The 24,463-nt window shown below is 44.6% G+C and overlaps 1 protein-coding gene across 1 annotated transcript; it reads right to left on the bottom strand.

Moving 5' to 3' along the window:
- Positions 1–502: 502 nt before the first annotated feature.
- On the bottom strand, positions 503–23,630 carry fam20a (FAM20A golgi associated secretory pathway pseudokinase). Its single transcript, XM_080748176.1, has 11 exons — positions 22,443–23,630; positions 17,644–17,837; positions 17,099–17,149; positions 14,025–14,103; positions 13,133–13,225; positions 9,925–10,040; positions 8,860–9,040; positions 7,656–7,765; positions 4,427–4,508; positions 4,263–4,322; positions 503–2,937 (listed from the first exon to the last, which is right to left on the bottom strand). Exons 1-11 carry the CDS (start codon positions 22,862–22,864, stop codon positions 2,655–2,657), a joined length of 1,671 nt encoding a protein of 556 aa, XP_080604302.1. The 5' UTR covers positions 22,865–23,630; the 3' UTR covers positions 503–2,654.
- Between the last annotated feature and the right edge of the window lie 833 nt (positions 23,631–24,463).

Below are 24,463 nucleotides of genomic sequence, written 5' to 3'. Positions count from 1 at the left end.
GCTGCTGGAAATATACAAAATAAACCATTATCAGCCTCCCTGATATCAATGCCTGCCCTGCCTGCCAAACCTCATTTGGCATAACATCACTCATCCTGGCAACTCTTTAAAATAGTTGTGGTTATTTGCTGTCTTCGTTCACATCTCAAGAGAACATAATACAGTAGTAGAGTAGAGGATGTGTTGGATTTGTAGATGCATAGCATGACAATAGCGCCTACTACACCAAACCCAGACGTGTAGGAACATGCTTTTTACAGGTTTTTGGTCGAGGACAATGGGTTCGACAAGCTGTTGTGAAAGGGCTCGCAGTGCGGTGGTATAGGAGGATATGTGACACGACGCAGTACAGTTCTTCCGTAGTTCGATGTGTCTGACACGACGCAGTACAGTTCTTCCGTAGTTCGATGTGTCTCTGTCCCAGCCTGATTTGGTTGGGTTGATGTGAAACCACTTAAAGACTTTGATGACAGCAACAAGGAGTAGAAGTCTGGAAAATGGGCTGGGACAATTGCTAAATTGCTGTTTAATAGGTAGCACTTTTCTCTGGGGAGACATCTCACACAAACACACACACAATCTTCTGCTTTTGCCGTCTGACTCCTTACTGTACTTTCATTGACTTGAAAGTTGCACTTTGTAATCACATAAAATGCTTTTATTGACAATGTTGGCAGTAGACACTATAATCGACTTTGATGTCACAGACTCAGTCACAATATTTACCATCATCAATTTGGTAGCGTCTGCAGCTTTTCCAGTGCTTTTTCCTAAAAAATATCTCTTCTTTAATGTTATGAAAGCCATCGCAGTTGTGTTTTCTACTTTGGTGTGTATATGTACAGACAAGACAAGACGGAGAGAGAGAGTGCATGGCAAGTACTTTCTGTGCACAGATTTTGTGTGGGAGGAGGCCACAGTCAGATAACATGAAACCCAAGGGGGGATTTTTGACAGCAGATAAAATGATTAATGACCCAGACAAGTCTGAAACGTGATACGTTAACGTGCCGCTCTGTCCATGATTGATATCCAATAATGAGAGATGAAGAAGCCTGGAAATTTAGTCCCAGTGAAGTTAGCCTGCAGTCATCCCATTACTGTTTGTTCAGATAGGTATTGCACATTTCTTTAGCTTTTTTTCATTTGGTCTCTTATCCTCTCTTATAGTTAACAGTCTTCTAATTTCATAGTGTTTCACGCTTAAGAGGACTAACAGAGCTTCAATGTGAGTCTGCTTCGCCTTCGACATGAAAAAAGCAGGTCACAAGTTCAAGTTCAAAGTCCTCCTGTTATGTACATGGCCTTCTGTGTAGTCTTCCATGAGTGGTGTTTGGTTTTACTACAGTATGTCAATATGAAGTATGATTGACATGAAGAGAGCCAGGTACCAAGCCCCCCACTCTGTTCCTTGGCCTTCTCCTCCCTGTAGATGCACACTTTGAAAAAGTCTCACTTCCAAGGTCTTCAGTTTATACTCGTAGATGTAGATGTCTCTAACCAGACCCGATGCCATTGGGTAATTGGTTTGGGTCTCTTTCCCAATGAATGCCGTGGGTTTGAAGACAGGCACAACATGCAAGTGTTCTCTTTCTATGTTCTGCATCTGATGCATACTCAATGGCACACACACTTTAATACCTGAGGACGTATTGTTCCTCCACCACAACAAGATAATTATGGAGATTTGTTGTCAGGCTGCTTGTAGTTGTAGTTCTGGATTTATGTATATTTTCAGGTGTTAAGATTATGGCTATATAGCCAAGTTAATTTGAAGGAATTGTCCATTTTGAAAGATTGTTGTTGCCAATGTCATGACTATTAAGGAGTTTCTTTTTTGTTCCGTCACCCTGGCTGTGTGATAGGTCTATATATATATATTGTGGATGTCCATGTAGAGAAAATTGACAATTTTCTTGCCTATTTCTTTTTCTGAGACAGTAGGCACTATTGATTAATATTAGCTTACTACATTTGGATTGCTATTGTAGTAAGGCCTTTGTTAACTTGTGTGTTGTGAATTATGTTGCATGGCATTTGTTTGACTTTCACTGTTTGTAATTGAGCTGAGAGTTTGTTCTTTTTATTTTTATTTTTTGCTGTGTGCACTTTAGATGTCAGATTCTAATTGCTCATTCTTATGTCCCGTTGGCTCCGAGACTATGTTCATTCAAGTGGCCTAAACTAAAACAGTTGTCATTCCATAGTGTGTGTGTGTGTGTGTGTGTGTGTGTGTGTGTGTGTGTGTGTGTGTGTGTGTGTGTGTGTGTGTGCGTGTGCGTGTGTAACCATGACGAGCATAAAATGGAGGCAAGAGTTTGATCAGTAAAGGTGATCTGGTATCTTGGATGGGCTTCACCGCTTCATGCCCAAAACTTGGCAGCTGTTGGGCTCAAACCTACAGGTTCCACACCGTGGGTACAGGGCAGGCTAGGGCTTAGAATCAGAACCTATTCCAATCTTTGTTACCAAGTCCCAATTCCCAAGTCTTCCCATCCTCCTGTTACCTGGCCTTCTTCCTCTCTGTGCGTGCCCACTTAGCTCTCTTGACGTTTCGACAGAGAGACACGACTCCAGCACCAAGTCTTATGTCTGAACTCCTACGTCTCGGTTCCAAGTCCCAATTTGAACTGCGAGTCCCAGGTTCCCCTTGGTTACCTGGCCTCCTTCCCCTCTGTGGGTTGAGGCTGAGCAGTCTGAGGCTTCGCCGTGGACTTGATGAAGTCCTTGATGACCACCTGTGCGTCGCCCAGCCTGCGCACGCACCGCTGCACCACGCGGAGGGTCTTCTGCAGCCGGCGGTCCAGCGCGGCCAGGTGAGGCTCGGTCAGCACCGGCTGTAAGGGGTCTCCCTCCAGGGACTCCCTCATCACATCGCTGAGCCTGTACTGCGCCTGGGTCAGGAGCTGGAGCCGCAGCCACGTAGAGCGCTTTATCCTGGAGTAGAGGGAAGAGAGGATGGATGAACAAAATGGGATGGAGACGCAGAGGAGAACAACTAACTTCAGTATTGTCTTCCAGGACGCTCTATGCACAGCAGCCATTTTGGGGCCCTTTTTTTTTACTTCCTTCATTGGTGTTACCGATGATATTTAGTGTAACACAGTGGTTCTTAAAAAGGCCGTGCCATAGTTTTGTACTTTTTCTGTTTTTCATGTGTCTAGGAGGTTGACAGTACTTCATTAGACCCCCTGGTGTGGTTGTTATGAGCAATTATGTGTTGCCTTTCTATTTGTGTTTTAGCTGTAGGCTGCTACCTTGTGGGGTCAAACGTGCCGGTCCAAAAACACACATACTTATTACATCACAGAATCAACCCCTCCCCTAATTACATTCACCCAACATACGTGGGTGTGGCTAACTTCAGCTGGGTCACCACCCACCATGACAACCACGCATACCAATGAACTGGTGGGTGTGGCCACATAAAAACATAATTTTAACTCTTTCTGTACACTTTTTTTGGAAAAAAATCTTCCTCCTAGTATAATCATAATACCTGATAATCATGTTTTAGAGGGGGGGGGGGGGGGGGGGAGGGGGAATCATGGCACCACCTCTTTAAACGTCTTGATTTCAAGGAGCCTCTGAGAGTTGGAAGCAAATGGACCCGTATGGGTCCATTTGGTTCCCTTTGTACACTCAGTTACAGACCCATTAGGGGCCATTTGGAACCTCCCCAAGGACACTTTGAGTTGAGACCCACTGGTGTAGCAGAGAGTTTCCTGTGAGCCAACATGCACAATATCAGCACCCTGACTGTTTGACCAGTCCAGAATGGAACAGAGCCTTCATTAGTGTCATTGGTAACAACTGTAACAAAGGAGGTAAGGCAGGGGCCCAATTACTTTACAATATGGCTGCTGTGCATAGAGCCTATTGATGTCAAATAGATGCTGTGGAACATGGAGCCCTATTGGAGGAGTATCCAAAAAAAATTATAGAATGTTACATTGTAACCTCTTTCACCCTGGGCAATGCCGCATTTTATAGCATAATTGATGTCAAACTGAGGAGAAAGAGGTGATGAAATTACAACCCGTCTTGTTCTTGTCAATCCCCTTGCCACCAATGGTGCGGTAATAATTAACTGTATTTATAAAGTGTGCTCCCCATAACCATAAGTATATCCTTCGCCAAACATTCCATCACAAACCTATGTTGTTATTTGCTATGCGACCCCATGTATTTATGCAATGAGACGATGTACTGTAAACAGAGAAGAGGTGACACCGCCCTCCAGATTGCACGGTACTACTCACATGCAGCACTGAGACAGCGGCGCTAAAATGGACATCTCGTCGTGTGAGTGCTTCCCAAATCTGGAACACAGTTTAAGATGTCAACATCGATAAGGAAACCAAAGCTTTTTGATTAACAACTCCATAGTTAAATGTGCTCTATAGTACTTATAGCCTCTTCTCACCCTCTGGCGTTGTCTAAGTGGAGTAGGAAACCTTCGTCCCCAAACTTGGTGAATATCTCATAGTGATGCCTGTCCATGTTGCCTGCAGAAGACAAAACACAGTGGAATTACACCAAAGCTTCTTATCAGGAAAAGCTCAGTCCCCCAATTTCAGTATTTTCTATTTTTCCTTTTTTCTCCTAACTTCAAGTCCCTGTCACTGCTAACGCCTACAGTTGGTCAAGCAGGAGCGCATCTAGACAACTTGTCACTTCTGATACATGAAGACTGACAAATAGCTAATGTATCTTTACATGTTTCACTTATTTTGTAGACCAGCAAGGTTTGGTGAAAAGATTAGGTGTAGAGGGAAAAAAGGAGGGGACCAAGCATTGATCCCTGGGGGACACTGGTCAATGAGTTTAAGTGGTTTAAGTGGTAAAGGACAATGTCACAGCCACTGAAGGTAACAGATATAAACCAGTAAGTGAGGGTTGAAGTTGACATTCATGCATTTTACTCCAGTGATATTACCAGTGAACAGCGGTGGTAAAAGTACTCACATGTTTCACTTAAGTAAAAGTATCAATAACTCTGTTACAAGTATAAGTCCTGTATTCAAATTATATTGGAAGTGAGTACAAAAGTATTGGCATATAAAATATAATTAAAGTTCAAAATGTATACAAAATATTTTGAAAATACGATCTACAAGCTGAAAATGCTTCGCATCGCGACACATTGTGAGCTTGTAGATCTGCTATTTTCAAATGGCCGAAATATACAGTATGAGGCTGAAGTGGTTAGTTTGTTTTATAATTATAACCAAAATCTACAAAGTAACTAGTAACTAAGTTTCCATATAATTGTAGTGGAGTAAAACTACAATATTTTCCTCTGAGATGTAGTGGATTGGAAATAAAAGAATTGAAAATTGTAAATGCAGAAGAAAAAAAAAAAAAAAACACCTCAAAACTTCAGCAACGTTTCAGAGACACACAAGAGACTGCTCAGTTTTATGGCTGCTGATGAGACATCTATCTATAAGTGCACACAATCTCTCACTGTGTGTCTGTGGCCCTGTCCTGCGTATCTCTCGAGAACCGTCCGACTGATCGACTAGGGAGTGATGTGCCTAATTGGAAGTCTGCCAGGTTGGCGGTTGTCCAGAAATATCTATAAATCTCCATGTCTGTGTGTCTGGAATAACCGGAGGGCCGAGCATACCCTACGAGCATCATTCCCAAAGGGCATCGCCCTATAGTTAATGGTGGAAAAAGTACTCACGTGTGTTACTTAAGTAATAGTATCAATATTTCAATGCAGAAATATTCTGTTACAAGTAGAAGTCTGCTATTCAGAATTTACTTGAGTAAAAGTACAAAACAAAGTATTGGCATCAAAATGTAGGCTACTAGTACTAAAAGTAAAAGTACTCATAAAGCAGAAATCTTCCATTTCATGTCTTCAAAATGTATAAAACTATTTGAAAATAGCATATCTACAGCGACGGGCTGTGAGCTTCACACTGGACCTCAAGCAACTCTGACTTCAGAAGGTTGACATTTCTTTATTATAAATCCTTGTTTTGAGTGGTGTTGTGTAATATTGTATTTTGTATATTTCACTGCATGCGCAGTGAAAATACTATAATGAAATATATGAGTAATATATTAACGTTTTTTTGTATTCTAGTCCTGTGCCCGGGGGGTGTGCACAGTATATGAGGGATTGAGTGTAGGAGTCATCTCCAAATTTGGGCATTGTTTCAGCACATGGCTTTTTCCATTGGGGCGAAGCATGCACAGTACAGGCAGCGGTATCAGTGATGTAAGAAATGTGGGCACTGTTTCACCTGTTTTATGCCCATAAATGGTGTTCTGTGTCCTCCTATGCCCATGTAGGGTGTTCCGTGTCCAGGCCAGTTTGTGATTGCGACCGTCAGGTCGCACTTTACTATCAAAACCACCACAAAGTGTAACTCCGTCCGTCCCTCCGTCTGTCTGTCAGTCTGTCTGTCACACCTCACACGTCACACTTTTTCCCTGCTTATATCTCCGCAACCGTTGCCCCGATCCATGCCAAATTTGGCACACACGTTCCTTGGCTGCCAAACTACAACCTCCAAGGACCCCCGGAGCTCCAGGGACCCCCAGGTCCCTGGGGGACCCCCAGATGTAAAAAATGACCAAATGCGCAAACATGACCAAATGACCACCCCAACGGGGCTGCTCACGGGGAATTCCCGGGGACCACCGACTCCTGGTGCTCCAGAACGGATGCAAAAGTGGTGGCGCCCCCAGTGGAGGACCCCCTACACTGCAGCTCACATAAAATGCCGTAACTCCGGCTAGGAGCGACCGGGACAGCCGGGGCCGGTACCTATTCGTCCGCCTTGCCGGCGTGGAGACCCCACCCCTCATTTCTCACATGGCCCTCTTCTAGTGCCACCATGAGGCCGATTCTTGCAAAACACATTTTTGGACACTCCTCCTACAATTTTCGCCCTAAAATCACGCAAATCGGTACACAGTATGTCTACACTCATCCCATCAACATGAATCTGTCCCATATAGCGCCACCTCCAGGCCGATTTTTAAAAACACATTTTTGGACACTGCTCCTACAGATTTTGCCCTAAAATCACGAAAATCACTACACAGTATGTCTACACTCATGTCATCAACATGGATCAGGAAGATTTTGGCAAAACACATTTTTGCCCTATTTGTGGAGATAAGTGACCTACGGTCGCTTATCTCCCGATTAGGGAGCCTTACTGGTGTTAGTACTAGGATGTCCTTGTGCCCGGGGGTGTGCACATTATTTGAGGTATAGATTGTAGTTGTAATGTTGGAGTGGCCGTTGGTCAGATCTTTATGCCCATATATGGTGTTTCATGTTGACGTGCCCATTGGGCAGATCCTTATGCCCATATATGGTGTTTCATGTTGGCGTGCCTATTGGGCAGATCTTTATGCCCATACATGGTGTTCCATGTCCAGGCTAGTCTGTGATGTCAGTACTATGACATCAGAGTATGACGTCTGATGTCAGCATGCTCATCTCCAAATTTGGTCATGCGGCTGTTACCATGGTGGCGACACTGTTTAGTATCAGTGGGGTGGGCAGACATTCAGTAAATTAATAGTTATTTTTTAGATGGATCTGTATATGGAGATAATGATGAAAATCACGATAGTGCCCCCAAATGCCTGTGATTGTAGGGAAGATGTTTCAGACGACGAACCTGTTAGGAAGTCAAAGATGGACATGTCTATGATGTTCAGGAGTCTGTTGCCTGAGTTGTAGGGATACAGTTGTTTTATCGTGTCACAGTAGAAAGGATTGGCTTCCCACCTGTCATACACAGAGGGAAAACACAAACAATATTTCAGGTCATATTATTCCACAGTTAATTACACTGCTGCTTACATTACATTTGTATTTCTTTCCCGCACCACAACACTAAGCAAAAACATTTGCCACTCCGCTGTGTTCCTGTGTAACGTGAATTGAAAGATTTAATTAAAAGATTTGAAAAGAAATAAAGTTGAGAGGAGACTAGTGTGGCCTATTATGAGCTCCTGTGTTTGTGCTGGGTACACTGCGGCAAATCTTGTGCCAATAAGTATTGTAATTGAATTTTCAATGACCGTGGCTGCTGGTAGGCTCTGTGTTTTAGCATGCTTCACAGTCAAATCAGGAGTGTTAACCACTTTCAACCATGGCATGCCTATTTTGAGCATGACATTAGGCGAATATCTTTGATGACTTAAAAAAAAACTGTTGTTTAAACCAGTGTTTCCCAAATAGTGGGTCAGGACACATTTTTATTCATTTATTTTTTTAACACATTTTGTAGCGTAGGCAAACGTCTAATTTCTTTTTGGGGTCTTGAGCTAAAACGTTTGGGAACCACTGGTTTAAACACCTTCAAAACATTTTGGAAAATCTCAAAACATTTGATAAAATAGGGGATCTGCAAGCTCAGTGTGCTGAGCTCTGTGAGCTTGTAAATCACTGGCCAAGTCCTGTTTATGTAAAAAGAGAGATTCTATTTTTCCCAGAGAACAGTATGTGTCTGTTGTATGTGTATTAGGGATGGGACGATACACGATATTATCGTATATCGTGATAAAAAACACTCACGATAATCGTATCGTGGAGATTTAATTTATCGCGATATCGTCCTCCGTCATGCACTGGGATCAATTCACCTTTTATTTGCCGAGCTGCATATCCGGTACTACTTAAACCCTCTATAATTGTTAAAAGGAACTTATAATATAAAAATGTCTTTGCCAAAAAATAGCAAATGTTCCGCCCCAGGATTATGGATTTTGATTATCGTGATAATATCGTAAATCCTGATTTCTTTTGTCACAATAATCGTGATGACATTTTCATATCGTCCCATCCCTAATGTGTACTGTATGTGTCTGAGCTCGTACTCCTCTCGTCCTGTGAAGGTGTAGGAGCGTATCCAGGGGTTGGGGATGGAGATGCGCGGGGCGATGCTGAGCCCGGGGAGGTAGGCGGACAGAGAACCCTCCAACAGGTCAGGGCTGCCACACACTGCGTACTCCGTCTTGCACACGTACAGACACTTGGCGAAGAAACACGTGTTGTTGGCTGTTTGGGGACGTGAAGCACAATCGTTGCGTACAAATGAGTACAGTAAGCTGTCAAATCTGAGGTTGAAGGCATTATTCATCATCGACTCACTGTCATTTCATATTTTAGTTCTTTTAATTCATAGTTAATTCTTTTAACTGGAATAAGATGTAGCTACAGTTGGTTTGGACCGTGCACTGTGGGCTAAAGAAGTGAGACATATGCGTCCCCCCTCAACAATAGGCCTACTATGGCCCAACTTTTTATTTCTATTGGACGGTGCACTTCAGAATAGATGTCAAATTCCAAGAAATTGCAACTATGGTTACTGAGGAATGTCCACTGGAACCTTGTTAGCGAGCATCTTGTGGTAATGTTAATTCTGCCCAAGAAACGTTTGATGTGCGAGATCAAATCTTAGATTAAAAAAAAAATCTGAACTACATTTAGCCACTTGAACCCCAGCATCCATATTCTGGGAGGAACATTTGCAAAAAATAGCAGATTGTCTATTTTTGGCAAAGAGAGAGAAAAGAAAAGTACAATTGTAACTCAAGTCTTTAGGGGTTTAAGTGAAAAACTAAGAGCTGACGGGTGTAAAAAACGAACAGCTGACAGGTCAACTAAATATCGTCACTGTCAGACAGAAACCTTGTATCTCCAAGTTTCAAATGTGTATGTTTTTTCACTAAGTAAAGCCCTGCTTCATCATTCAAGGCCGTCGCACAAAAGTAGTGAAAACAGCCGATCTACAAGCACACAACGCCTCGCACGTTTTCACTAGTTCATTTTTTAAATGATAAATACAAAACGAACGCTTCTGGACATACACGGTTTCCACCCGACAACGACGATATGAGACGATATGGACGTGTGTGTGGATGGAACGAAAGACGGTTTACCTGGCGATGTGAAGAAGACACTGCGGAGGTCTTCACTGTGGGTGATCTGGAGGATCTCTCCCGTGAGGTTTACCAGTTTGCCCACCACCGGTGGGACCCTCCGGAAGTCCAGGATTCTGGAACAAACAAGGACAGCACGATATTCGCCGGGGACCCAGATTTTAATCTCCTCTCTTATTCACTCTTTCGCTCTCCCTCACCCTTTCTCTGTCTCTCTGCCTCTCTCTTCTCTGCCTCTCTCTCTCCGTCTCTTTGCTCTCGTTGCTCTATTCACACAGTTCCATCCCTATTATGCCGGCATAAACTCAGATGAACCCTAGAAAGACAGTGATACCCTGCCATCCTTATCTTCTTACCTCGTTCACACGGGCCCATACAATTCACCTTGACTGATCCTTATCGGCGAAACACCCCCAACGGACAGGGCTCTGCTCATTGTAATTGAGCAGGTGTTGATATATAAGGAGGCTGTATTTCCCCGAGGGCCATATACCAGTCAGCCGTGTCTCAATAACGGTAATCAAATTATAATCAGCATGCAAGGTTGAATGGGTGGTTTGTTAAATGCATACATTCTCCGCCTGCTGATAAAGGATAATGATTGGGCTTGCTGACACGCCTAGACAGACAGACAGACAGACAGACACCTCAAACGTCTCAATGCAGATTCTCGTTCATCCACTTGTTTTTGTATTTGGCGAATTTAAGCAATACCTTAATTCCAAGTGACTCTCCTGGGTGCATAATAATAACCGTTTGAATGTAACCCGCTATTGTTTGTGACTTTGTTGACAGTGCATTACATCCCACAGTAAAGTGGTGATTTATCATGGTGTGTGGTTACCAAATAATACTGTCTGGCTCCAATGACTGAGTTCTGCGATCAGGGACGTGCTGGCCATTAGGAAAAAAGGGACAACTCCCGAACGACCGGTTCATTCCCGGCCGGTCCAGGCCGGCCATTAGGAAAAAAATAATAATAATAAAATGTCGGCCTTCGTTCCATTTTGTGGGCTGGGCGGCCAACAATGTATATCGTCACTGTCGGGCAGAAACCTCGTAGCTCCAAGTTTCGAATGTATACATTGTTTTGCAAAGCAAAGCCCTGCTTCATCATAAAAGGCCATTGCACAAAAGTAGTGAAAACCGCAGATCTACAAGCACACAACGCCTCGTTGTGTGCTTGAAGATCAGCTGTTTTCACTAGTTTAAATCATTTTTAAAATGATAAATACAAAACAAACGGTTTTGGACATACAAGGTTTCCACCCGACAACGACAAAATATAACTCACTGGCTTGTCACTTGTCATGATCTGAAATGGCAAATCTTTGAGTAGCAGCAGCGCTATAGAGAGAGATCTCTCTCTATAGCGCGCAATGAGGGCCTCTCCAACTCTTTTTCCCGGGCTGAATCAGGGGCCCAGCACGTCCCTGTCTGCGATGACTCACCCGGGCTAATGTGCCATACATGGAGAAAGACTGTGTGTGTCCACAGACCACAGTATTTACACTAATCACTTTGGAAAATGCTGGGTTGGGCAGACATGTTGAAATCATGGTGGGGCTACAGGAGTGTGTGGTAGTCATGGGTTTTGCAACCATATACCTGGTCTAGTAGGTTGCGCTAAACAACTTGGCTATAATTCTGGACCAACCCGTTGGTGTTCTTAGTAAACAGAGATGGCTGCTGGCTAGGGGTATTGGACAGTGTCACCAGATTTAGCAAAAGAAAAAAAGCAACCAGGTGACAGGTCTATTGAAAATAAGCCCAAAAGAAGCGACTAGGCCACACACGCCCTATAAGGTCCCATCCTCTTTTACAGTACACTTTAAGACATAATAAGACATAATAAGACAGAATAAAGCCATAATAAGAAATAATGTGTTGGTAATTAGAGCCAATATATTTTATTAGACAGAAACAAAGACAGAATAGTAGAAAGAGCGAATACATTATCTGAATACATTCTCTCGCCGGCGATAGGACCAGCAGTCCCGCCAGTAGGACCGGCGGCCGCCGCACGGACCGGCAGGTCCCGTAGCGGTAAACTGCCCGTCTGTGGCTGCCGCGGCAGTTACCAGCGATGCCGGTGCCAGATAATGTATTTGCTTTCTGCTATTCTGTCTCAGCCACCACCGCACGGACGGGCAGTTTACCGCTACGGGACCTGCCGGTCCGTGCGGCGGCCGCCGGTCCTACTGGCGGGACTGCTGGTCCTATCGCCGGCGATGCAGTGCGACTGCTGGTCGAACTAGCGGTCGTGCGGCAGTGTCTGCCGCTGCAGTTCTGCGGCAGGTGACGGTGCCAGAGAATGTATTCGCTCTCTCTACTATTCTGTCTTTGTTTCTGTCTAATAAAATATATTAGCTCTAATTACCAACACATTATTTCTTATTATGGCTTTATTCTGTCTTATTATGTCTTAAAGTGTACTGTAAAAGAGGATGGGACCCACTATGGTATACATATATTGCTTGTAGATCTGCTATTTAAAAAAGTTAAATATTTGGAATATGTTTTAAACCTTTTAACTACACAAATCTTGTGTACACAAAATATTTTCAAATGGGGGTCTGCGGCTAAATACATATTCATTTGGGCCATTGTGGCGGGTCCTTGACATGAAAATGTTTGAGAACCACTGGTTTATACAACATTAGACAGCAAGCCCAAATAAGCAACTATACTTTAGAAAGAGACCAAAAAGAAAAACACAACCCACAACTACCGATATTTACAAGCGACTTTACAGGAAAAACAAGCAACTTGGAGACACTGGTATTGGAATCCCATGTCGTTGGGGTTCATGATTCTTCTCTTTCTTTCAAACATTTTTGTATTGTTTTGAGACAGACAGACCGTAGGAAAGCTGAGAGGTTGTATATGGTTACCATTTATTTTTTTTTGTTCCGCATTATGCAGCAGAACCATAATTGGGAAGAAACAGGAATGGATGTGTAACCGAAACTAAAATTACATCCAAGTACCACCACAGCAGACTTTGGGGGAGAAAAAAATAAAAAAGATTCCAAGTGTAATTTAGATTGTGGCAGAATAGGGTAACAACTTATATTTTAAGATGATTTGGTGTTCATCCACGTTGGTTTATTTTTATAGTAATATATTTAAATATTTGTTTATAATTCTCGCCTATAATGACATGGCCGTGGGCGTGGCTCAGATTGTACTGTACTGTGTACTGTACCTGTCCAGGTGAAAGGCAGCAATCTCTGCATTGTGTCGTTGAAAATCAACAAAGTAAAAGGCATTCTCTGGAGTCTGCTCGTCCCTCTTCTGCCTGACCGCACACACACACGCACACACACACACACACACACACACACACACACACACACACACACACACACACACACACACACACACACACACACACACACACACACACACACACACACACACACACACACACACACACACACACGTTGGCAGCAGCCAGATGGAAATAGAAAATACTTTAAAATGAACTATAGACCTACTGTAGGTTCTTAATGAAAAATAACAAATTCTAACCTTTTTGTGCGTGCCATGATAGTTTTCATTTTTTAATCTGGTTTACCTACAAGTTTCTTAAAGGAGTAGTACACCCCCAAAAAAGGAGTAGTACACCCCCAAAAGCTCTTTTTTTCTATTGATTACTCACGCCATGGAGACTTGAGTTCAATAATACTTTTTTGTATTTGTTGCATTCCTAAGACAAAAATGGAATTATAGTAAATTGCCCCCAATGATTCCGGATGGGGACCCAAATGCATTTGGGTCCCCCGTCTGGAATCAATGGGGGTACATTTATTGTAATCGAATTATTGTCTTAGGAATGTGACAAAAAACTACAAATATTATTGAACTCAAGTCTCCATGGCGTGAGTAATCAATGGAAGAAGAGTTATTTTCGGGGTGAACTACTCCTTTAACCAGCTGTTCCTGTTCTCACATTGCAAAAAAATAACTGTGTTGTGTCCGGTCTTTTTCAAATATGACATCCTGACTTATTAATTGTCAACGCAAAATCCAGGACCCGGCATGAAACCACAGCAATAGACAGTTTATGGTGAAGATCTGGAGTTCTAATCCCTCACCTCATAGGTTTGAACATCGCCTTGCCAAAGTTCTGCATCTTCAGAGCCAGCTTCAGGTGGTGTCCACTGGGCTTCACCACTGGGGCAGAGAAGAACAAAGACAGATGGGTTTGCCATGTTAATGTCTCGCTCTCGCATCAGTACAAACAGGTCAACAACACTTAGTTTGGAAACCGAAAACAAAGCGGTATAGAATGTCAAATTATGGAATATCCTGCAAACTGTGGAAGCCCATCAGAATGTACATGTACAGAATATACAACGCGTAACGATTTGTGTTTTAGGAACAGTTTTGAAGAAAATGCTAAATGGTGGAATGTTTCTTTGGGCGGAATCGGGCCTGGACTAAGAAGATTGGGATTCCATGTTCCAAGGAATACTGGGAAAATAATAGTATCTGTCAGGAGAATGTTGTTTGTACGACCAATGGTTCAAGAATTCTAGGTCAAGGCCGCCTGGCTGTGTGAATGAAAAGTTTGACAGTTTGACGATTGGCGCTGATCGGCCCAGTGGTTCGCGAGATTAGGTGCATGCAGACAGACAAAACACAGACAAACATGGGCGAAAAAATGCCTGGTGGAGATAAAAAAAAAATACAATAGACATAAGAATTGTATTGCTTAAAACAAAAGCACATTGGGCAACTATTAAGACCTATGCTTACAGAGTTGGGGTTTTGGAATATTGCGTGATTCAATCGTGGTTGTACTCTGGAGTGGCAGACGTGTTGAAATACAGTAAAGAGTCTGTCTGACTTGTAAACTGACACAACACCTTGTTTCCTTGTTCCTTGAGTATCCTTTTTTACAGCTGTAAACAAGGATACAGGTGTAGCTGTCATGCCAGTTAGCTTTTGGACTTGAACATTGCATCAGTTTATCAGCAGGTCTCGAAAGGCAAATATAGACACCAGGCAGGTAGAATGAAGCAGAGAAAGATTTGTTTTTGCAGAGTAGTCGGGGGCCTTAGGGTTTTTTCGTGCTAATCAGTCTAAAAGCGCCAGATTTTGCACAGATGTAGCCCAGGGTATGCTCTAATTATTTAGCTATGGGCGCCGAGTCGGCAACCTTCGGGGTCGCCACATCGGCCACATCAAGTTGGGCTCCCATCGACATTCTATACACTATACTACAGGAGGGAAAAACTAGTCTAACTAGGGGTTTGTCATGATTCTGAATCCATTTCAAGCATTTGTTTTGCACAAAAAACATTCCTTGGGCTGTGAAAAGTGATGACTCGTCATCACTATTATCACTAAACCATCGTTTTGTGAGTCCGTTTTTTTGACCAAGGAAAGTCTTTTGTGCAAAACAAATGCGTGCAATGGATTCAGAATCATGACAAACCCCTAGTTAGACCCCTCACATGCTACTTAAAGCAGATTGTTTCCCCTCTGGTAGGATAGTGTATAGAAAGTCGATGGGAGCCCAACTTGATTTGGCCGCTGTGGCGACCCGAAGGTCGGCAACTCGGGCGCCCTAGCTAAATCATTAGAGCATGCCCTGGGCTACATCTGTGTAAAATATGGCGCTTTTAGTTTGAGTAGCACAAAATTACCATTTTATCTCCCTAAGGCCCCCGACTAGAGAAAGTCCTGGAGGTTTATATATATTGTACCGTATTTTGCTCTTTACTCTCAAATTGGATGTGTCTCACAGGGCTCTGCTCCCAATGATAAGATAATTACGGGGGTTGGTCACACAGCTTGAGTTATACTACTCTGCGAATGAAATTCCTTTTCTCTCCGTTTGGGTTTATGTTATGTCACAGCAGTGGGCCAAGCTAACCACACACACGCCTCCCCCATAGCACTTTTATGAAGCTCAAGCCAGCGTATTAATAGTTTACAATCGCTGCTATAGTTCTGTTTTGGAAGTGAATCAAAGGGGCCACCAAACTGGCACACATGCCCTTTGAAGTCACAAATGCATTGCTGGCTTCTGGTTTCCGGCTGGTAATGAGAAAAAAATCACATGAATGGGGGAAAGGGAAGACGGAGGGATTCTCGTTGTTTTTCATGTATTTTGTTCTTGGCTGGGTGTGATGCTGATGTGGTCAGCCAGTGTGTGAGTGTGCACGGGGGGGAGGACAGTAATAAGGGAGAAAATGTGAATGAAAAAGAATCTGTCTTCTTCAGACATATGTGTGTGTTGGAGTGAATAGGCAGGGGTGTCGCACCAAATTCTGGGCCCTGGGTACAAGGATTCACTGCGAGTCTTCATAGGGAGAGGGGGTTTAACCCATTTAGACTTGGAACGCATTATTTTGTGCTTTAACTATTGAAAAATAGCAGATATACAAGCTTGCAGCGCTGCACTCGGTGCCGCGCTAGTAATGAGAAAATGTGTTCAAAATTCCTTTGTGCAAAGGTTTTTTGAAAACCGATGTTTCTATGTCAGTGGTGCTCAAACCTTTTTATGTGAAGGACCCGCAAAATGATATGTATTTGGCCATGGAACCCCGTCTCAAAATATTTAGTTCCAGGGACCCCCCCAGAAGCAACATTTGAGTACAAATGTAAAAAATACATTTATTCAAAGATTTGCACACATTTTCACGACTTTAAAAAAATAGCAGATCTATAAGCTGCTATGTTTCAATAGCTAAAGTATAAAATAATTAAGGCCCCTCCACCTAGGGCCCTAGTAACTGCCCCCCCCCCCCTTGTGACGCCCCTGGTTGGGCCCCAGGAAGCCCCCAGCCCCCACCCCCGGAGCCAGTGCGAGATCAGACATTTAATTAAGTGCTTCCCCTTTGAACATAAATGAGTTCCCAGCTCTTTGCCCCAGAGCCATGTCTTTATACAGATAGCGACATCACAATCGTGGTAATTTATGGAATTTCGCTGCCAAATGAAAACAAAAAAGCTGCCACACAAAAGCATCATTGTGTTTATCTCCGATACTATCGCCAAGCGCCACAGAAAAAGGGGAGCGAGGGAGAGTGGGGAAAAACAAAGGGACTAGTTAGGAAAGACGCACTTGCCATTGTTTGTGCTGCCGTACAATGTGAGATAAGGTACAAAGAGTGCAAAGTTGTGCAGATATGGAAATATGGTAGTGAACCGACTTTACCTTGGGTGCAGTCACATGTTCCCTTTAGGGCCTTCTCGTCCTGTGTGTAATCTGAACAAGAGACATAATAGTATCTGTCAGGAATAATGTCAATGGTTACATCAACTTATAGGTCTCATTCTGTCCACTCACCCATAACGGTTTACTCATACTCATTTCATTAGTCTATCGATCATTTCATTCATTAGTCTATCGATCATCCAACCATCTATGTAGTATTTTGTTGCTGTCCATTTTACAACTTTTGAAAAAAGTTGTAAAATGGATTTGGTTGGATTTGGTTTATTGATGAATTTCGTGGACAAGAGTGTCACGCAAAAGTAGCAAAAATAGTCGATCTACAATGCTATTTTCAACATTTTGCAAGTAAATGTAAAAGTGAAAAGTGGTTTTATAAATATTTAATCAATGAAAGGAGCTTGTGACTAAATAATAAGTACATTCTATTCATTTGAGAATAGAGGTTATTCTTTTCTCCATTTGGACATACACGGTTTCTGCCGATACACAATACGCTATTCGTCCGTCTGGGTCCCTGCTGTTACCTGCGCTAACAACCGCCTGACTCTGCATGTCCTGGACGAGCCGTGGGATGGCGGGGTCGTCGCGCGCGTACAGCGCATAGCGGTTTATCCCCAGGTGGAACTTGAGCCAGCTGGCTTCGGGGTCAAAGGTCACCTCCTGCTCGGTGACAGTGACGTTGGCGGCGGCCGCTGCCTCGTTGTAGAACTTCATATGCCTGAGGGGCGACAGGTCACATGGGGCAGGTTTAGAAATAGAAATTAGGGATGGAATGATAATCATTATTATTGTTTATCGTGATAACAAACACTCACAATAATGGTATCGTGGAGATTTGCATTTATCGTGGAATTGTGCCCTGTCATGCACTGGGAAGGGATCAATTCACCTTTTATTTGCCAAGCTGCATATCCTGTACCACTTAAACCCTCTATAATTGGTAAAACTGACCTGTAAATAACGTACTCGATGCAGTCTTTTTTTTTTCTCCACTCTACCAAATATCTTTGACAAAAGATAGTCGATCTACAAGCTCACAGCGCGTCGCGTTTTGTAGATCTGCTATTTTATGGCAAATGTTCCGCCCCAGGATATGTTGTGCATATTTTGATTATCGCGATAATATCGTAATTTGCAATTTCTTTGCTCACAATAATCGTGACATGAAATTTTCATATCGTCCCATCCCTTGCGACAGGTCACAGGACAGGGCTCACATGGGGCAGATTTTAGAAATGGGAATACCGAATTGACATGACGGTTGTAATGTGCAAGGTGTGATCCTGCAGTCCCTCATCTCGCTGCGGCTGTTAATGATGGGTTACTTTACATGATTAAGTGTCTTGGTGCTGGTGGTTAGTGCATAATAATATGTTGAACTCACTGCCAGAGGCCATGGCATGCAGGCTTGAGGGTTACCACATTAACCCCCGGTGTCGCTATTTTGGGCAGATTCCTTTTTGTTTCAAAGAAAAACCTTTTTTTTTTTTATCAAAAATTGCTAAATTAACACTTCTACCAGCTCCGTAAATCACAACATGTCGCATCATATTTGTCCCTCAGAATCCTCGTGTTTAGGGCCCTTCCCGTCTTTCCTGTTTGAGGTTTTAGGATTGTCTTATAGCAGGGGTCTTCAACAGGGGGTCCGGGACCCCTAGGGGGTCTTCAGTGTCACTACAGGGGGTCCTCCAAATCTTTGTGTGATCGAAACTTTTTTCTGCTTTTTTATATTAACCACTTGAACCCTAGCGTCCATATTCTGAGAACTTTAGCCAAAAATAGCCGATCTACAAGCTCACAACGCCTCGCGCATTTTCGGCAGAGAGCTTTGGTGTAGAGGGCCGGGAAAGAGCAGACTAAGTACAGAGTGAAAGGTCAAGTTTATTAAGTATTGACTGTACAAGTGGTTAAATATCTGAAAACACAAATTGACATGAATCCAAAATACACTGACGATTGTGCTGTCAAACAATGAAACTATATGGAATCTATGAACAGGCTGTGGGGGTCCCTGCTTCATCTCTCTTGACTAAGGGGTCCTTGGCCTGAAAACGTTGAAAACCGCTGCTGTATGAGGTTTTAGGATTGTCTTATAGTGTAATACTTTGAGGAAAGCTCCGCTCCTCGCCTGTCCTTTCGTTTCCTCTCCTGTCCTCTCCTCGCCAATTCCAATCACGTGGAATTGTCCCATCCTTTCTTTCCTCCAGCCTTCGTCCTCCCTCCCTCCCATCCTCTCCTTTCCGGAAGCCGCTTGGCTTGGCTTTGTGTCGCCTCTCTTGCAGTCTGTACTTACGGAGCGACCAGGAATCACTGGAAGACCAAAACAAATAAGCCCTGCGGTTTTTGCAGGGGCAAGGCTATTGCCAGGACCTGACCACATTGTGTGGGACGTACAACTCTCTATACCCAAACAAACTCCCAGCGAACCCACCCGGATAAAGTGCTCGGATAATAGAAGTGAGGCCGCGTATAAATAAGTTTGTTTTCTTCAGGGTCATCGCCCGCCAGTCCATCAGTCACCCCAGCTGACTAAAATCGACCCACTGGCGTAATCAGGCCCCGGGGTAAATGTACTGACCAGGGACGTGCTGGCCATTGGGTAAAGCGGGACAACTCCCGAACGGCCGGTTCATTCCCGGCCAATTCAAAATAAAATGTCAGTCTTCGTTCCATTTTGCGGGCTGGGCGGCCAACAAAGTAAATCGTCACTGTCGGGCAGAAACCTCGTATTTCTTTCGCAAAGCAAAGCCCTGCTTCATCATACAAGGCCGTGCGAGGCGGTGCGAGGCGTTGTGTGCTTGTAGATTGTGTGCTTGTAGATTGGCTGTTTTCACTACCGGTAGTTTAAATAATCTTTAAAATGATAAATTCAAAACAAACGCTTTTGGACATACAAGGTTTCTCCCCGACAACGACGAAATATAACTCATGCACAGTAATTGGCCCACTGGCTTGTCACTTGTCATGATCTGAAATGGCAAATCTTTGAGTAGCAGCAGCGCTACAGAGAGAGATCTCTCTAGGGCCTCCAACTCTTTTTTCCCGGGCTGAATTAGGGGCCCAGCACGTCCCTGGTACTGACCACAGAGCCAAGGAAGGCAGGAGGGACCAGGGAAGGGGGAACGGGGCAGGACACAAACCAGAGAAAAAGTCGACCCAGCTCTTATGGTGTTGATGTGGGAGACGAAATTATCTGACCATTTTGTCCCGTTATAAATATAGAATAAAATAAAAAAGTTATAAATGTAAGTGACTGGGGAGAATATGAACAAGAATAAGGGTACATACAGTATACACCAGGGGTCTTCAACGTTTTCAGGCCAAGGACCCCTTAGTGGAGAGAGAGATGAAGCTTTCATAGATTCTATATAGTTTAATCGTTTGACAGTACAATCATCAGTGTATTTTGGATTCATGTCAATTTGTGTTTTCAGATATTTAACCACTTGAACACTTTCATTCTGCTCTTTTTCCCCTCTACACCAAACCTCTGCGAGGCGTTGTGAGCTTGTAGATCGGCTATTTTCGGCTATAAAGTTCTCCGAAAATGAACACTAGGGTTCAAGTGGTTAATATAAAAAAAAGAAGATACAAACTTTCTATCACTCAAAGATTTGGGGGACCCCCTGTAGTAACTCTGAAGACCCCTAGGGGTCCCGGACCCCCTGTTGAAGACCTCTGGTATACACATAAATTGGCTATTAACATTTAAAACATTTCAAAACAAAAGAAAAAACCTCGAATTCCTCCCAGTCCTCCCTCCCTTTAAAAGTACATTTTCTTTTCTTTCTTTTTTTCTTGTCGTATTGATAGGCTGTTGCAAGATTTTGCAAGAACTACCTCAGAAACCCGGAGGGTGTCCATTGTTAACGGTACGTGCACGGAGAAGAGGCCGCCGAGAGAGAGAGAGAGCAAGAGCATGAGAGGGTGTGTGAAAAGTCAGACTGAGAAAAAGTGTGCAAGAGACAACAGAGAGAGAGAGAGAGAGAGAGAGATCCCTCAGTCATATTTCTTCTGATTTTCCACTGCCGCAGCCCAAACTATCTCTATCTCTGCGAGGGAATGTGCACAGTGTTTGGGCGCAAAACGCAAGCCAAGTCGGCTACGTAAGGCTCCAACAGATTTAAGGGGATTTTATCAGTATTAAATCCCTGTTTACCTTTAGAGAGAGAGAGCACTCTCCAGATGCTAGCTCGCAGCGTGACATGTTTGCGAGGCTCGAGGTTCTTCCCCCCTGCCCACCCGGGCTGCTGCGTTTTGTGTTTTTTTTTACGACGCATACTTTAAAAGGAACGTTTACGGGGCTTCACGAAAATTGCTTTGCCCTAGAGCAAATGTTAGGGGTGTTTTTCTTTTTTGTGTGTGTGTGTGTGTGTGTGTGTGTGTGTGTGTGTGTGTGTGTGTGTGTGTGTGTGTGTGTGTGTGTGTGTGTGTGTGTGTGTGTGTGTGTGTGTGTGTGTGTGCGTGTCATGAACCTGCATATGCCTCTGCATGTTTGCATTTGAGGATGTGTGCATGTGTTTATCTCTGTCCACCTGTAGGTGTGTGTGTGAGCCCGTGCGAGCTTGCACGCACGTGTGTGTGTGTGTGTGTGTGTGTGTGTGTGTGTGTGTGTGTGTGTGTGTGTGTGTGTGTGTGTGTGTGTGTGTGGTGCATGCACTTGCCCGTGTGGGTGTCTGTGGGTGGCAGGGTTGGGAAATGCGAACCTCAGCCGTAATGTCGTTGACCCTGCCCCCTCAACCACAGTCAAGCCTCGACACGTGCTCTCTGTCTGCGTTTACAAATGAACCCGTACTTCATCTGTCAGATATTTAGATTCCTTGCCGAAAAACTCTTAAAGCTCTCAGCTGCAACGGATCTCCCTGGGCTATTTTCTCTTGATTTAGAACCATTAACAAACAAGTTGCGTTGTTGTCGTGCCTGCCCCCATGTGTGTATCTTAGATTAGATCAAACGGCCTGCATTTATGTGGAACACATGTACAATGCCACACCGCCTGGATACAAAACAAAAGTATGAGACTGTGCCATTTGTTTTGCATGCGGTGCCCCAAAATGAGCAAAGAACGGACTGATAGAGCAGTGGTTCTCAAAGTGGATTCCAGGGACTCTGTGGGTTCCTTTAGGGGGGTCTAAATTGACCCATACAAGTCTGCAACTCCGACAGTGTACAAATGGAACCAAATGGACCCTGGCGGGTCCATTTGGTTCCATTTGTACACTGCCAGAGTTAAGGGGAGACCTTGACAATTGAAAAGTTTGAGAAACACACTGTGATAGAATCCAGCAGTTCTGAAGAGATGCATAAAAGCTGGGCAACTGACCGTTCCCAGCGCGACACCTTCCTCTTGTAGTACTCCAGGAGTTCCTCTGCCTGCAGCAGCCTCTCCTCCGGCCCCGGCGCCGGGGTCTGGATGTTGGACAGGGGATGAGCGAACAGCCTCCCCAGCTTCGAGCCTCCGTCCGTGGGGTCGGTCTGGGACTGGGACTGGGTGACGGCTTCCGCCTCCGCCTCGCTCGGCGGCGGCGGCAGCAGGGAAGAGGTGCCGTTGGACAGCCAGGGGGTGGCGAGCCCGCCCTGCGCGGGGAGCAGTGTCTGGTTGTCACAGAAGCAGAGCGTGTCCCCCGCCGCCGCCGTCGTCGGTCCCAGCCGGACGTCCCGGAGCTTGGGCAGCAGCACGAAGTAGAGGTCGGCGCTGAAGATGGCCGTGAGGGTCACGGCCAAGATGAGACGGTCTCTCCTCATGTCCGGAGAGAAGAGAGTCAAAAACGGGGAAAAAAAGACACAGGGAGGAACCACAGACCAAACCAAAGCAAACAGAAAGTGAGATATGAGAGAGAGAGAGAGAGAGAGAGAGACAGCAGAGAAACTATAGACACTAGTGCTTAAAGAGGAGAGGGAAAGACAGAGAGGGAGAAAAGGAGAGAAAGTGAAAAGCAAAGTGGAGGGAAGAAAATGACTATGTGCAGCTCAGGGCTGTACGAGGCATCACTTGTAGCTCTCCCACACACTCATCCAGACAGAGGGAAGAGGGAAGCAGGCAGCCAGAGGTCGGTCCAAGCCTCTCTCTCTCTCGCGCGCGCACTCTATCTCTGTGTTTCAGCATTCGAGGAGCTGCTCATTCCAGCTTCTCCTCCCTCCCTCCCTCTCTCCCTCCCTCCCTCTCTTCCTCTCTTCCTTTTCCTTTAGCAGCAACAGAAGAGAGAGCTGAGCTGACCCTGAGCATGTGTTAACAACAGTCACTGACAGCCTGGCTACAGTACTTCCAGCGACCTGCTGCTGCTGCTGCTCCTCCGAGGGATAGAGTCGAGACTGTCTGTCTGTCTGTCTGTCTGACTGTCTGACTGAGTGAGTGAGTGACTGTCTGTCTGTCTGAGTGACTGCCTCCCTACCTGCCTGCCTGACTGACTGAGTATGTTTGCTGTGTGGGGGCGTGTATGTATTAGTGTGTGTGTATCTGTACCCGTACACACACACAAATGTCAGACGACGATGTTATCTTGTTTATTCCGTTGGACGGCGATCAGAGGCGAGAGAGAGAGTGTGCACACGTGCTCGAACGCGTACTCATGTGTCATGGCGCAAGCGCTCACATACTTTAACTGTCAGACCACTAACGGGTACTTTTTCACACTCTCAGTTAAATGAACACTCAGGATTTTGCTCTACCCGCGCACACAAACACACACACACACACACACACACACACACACACACACACACACACACACACACACACACACACACACACACAGTGAGGGTCGCTGAGGAGATCCTTGTGGTTACTGCGTCTGCTCATGATCACAGCGGATCTGAAGTCAGTCCTGTCCAACAGGATCCCGCTCTTAAAAGGGGGCTGTACTCTCTGACGTACAGAAATGTTTGCGGATGTGACTGTGTGCTGTCTGTGTGTCTGTGTGTGTGTGTGTGTGTGTGTGTGTGTGTGTGTGTGTGTGTGTGTATGTGTGTGTGTGTGTGTGTGTGTGTGTGTGTGTGTGTGTGTGTGTGTGTGTGTGTGTGTGTGTGTCTGTGTGTGTGTGTGTGTCTGTGTGTGTCTGTGTGTGTATCTGTCTGTCTGTCTGTGTTTACGTGTTGTCTGTGCCGAAATGTTGGTCTAGGGCTGTTGAAAGTCTGCGTGTGTTCTGTGTATCCTGGCTAATGCTTCATGTGGAATCGGTCCTGGCATGCGAAGCTCTGAATAGATTTCCAAGTGTTTTTGTAAGAATGTGGTGTGTGTGTGTCTGTGTGTCTGTGTGTGTGTGTGTGTGTGCATGTGCATGCGTGCGCATGCGTGTGTGTGGTCATGGCCATGGCCCCTCCGGGTTCAGTGTAGTTCAGAAGGCA

Source organism: Nannobrachium achirus, assembly GCF_963921795.1.
Source record: "Nannobrachium achirus genome assembly, chromosome: 18".
NCBI lineage: Eukaryota > Metazoa > Chordata > Actinopteri > Myctophiformes > Myctophidae > Nannobrachium > Nannobrachium achirus.
This window is presented reverse-complemented; position numbering and strand designations above follow the sequence as displayed.

Coding starts and splice junctions, on each gene's coding strand:
- fam20a (XM_080748176.1), bottom strand. CDS start 22,864: ATGAGGAGAGACCGTCTCATCTTGGCCGTGACCCTCACGGCCATCTTC. Junction 10,041..13,132: donor GCTGCCTTTCACCTGGACAG/GTACAGTACACA, acceptor TGTTTGTTCCAG/AATCCTGGACTTCCGGAGGG. Junction 2,938..4,262: donor CCGCTGTCTCAGTGCTGCAT/GTGAGTAGTACC, acceptor CCTCTACTCCAG/GATAAAGCGCTCTACGTGGC.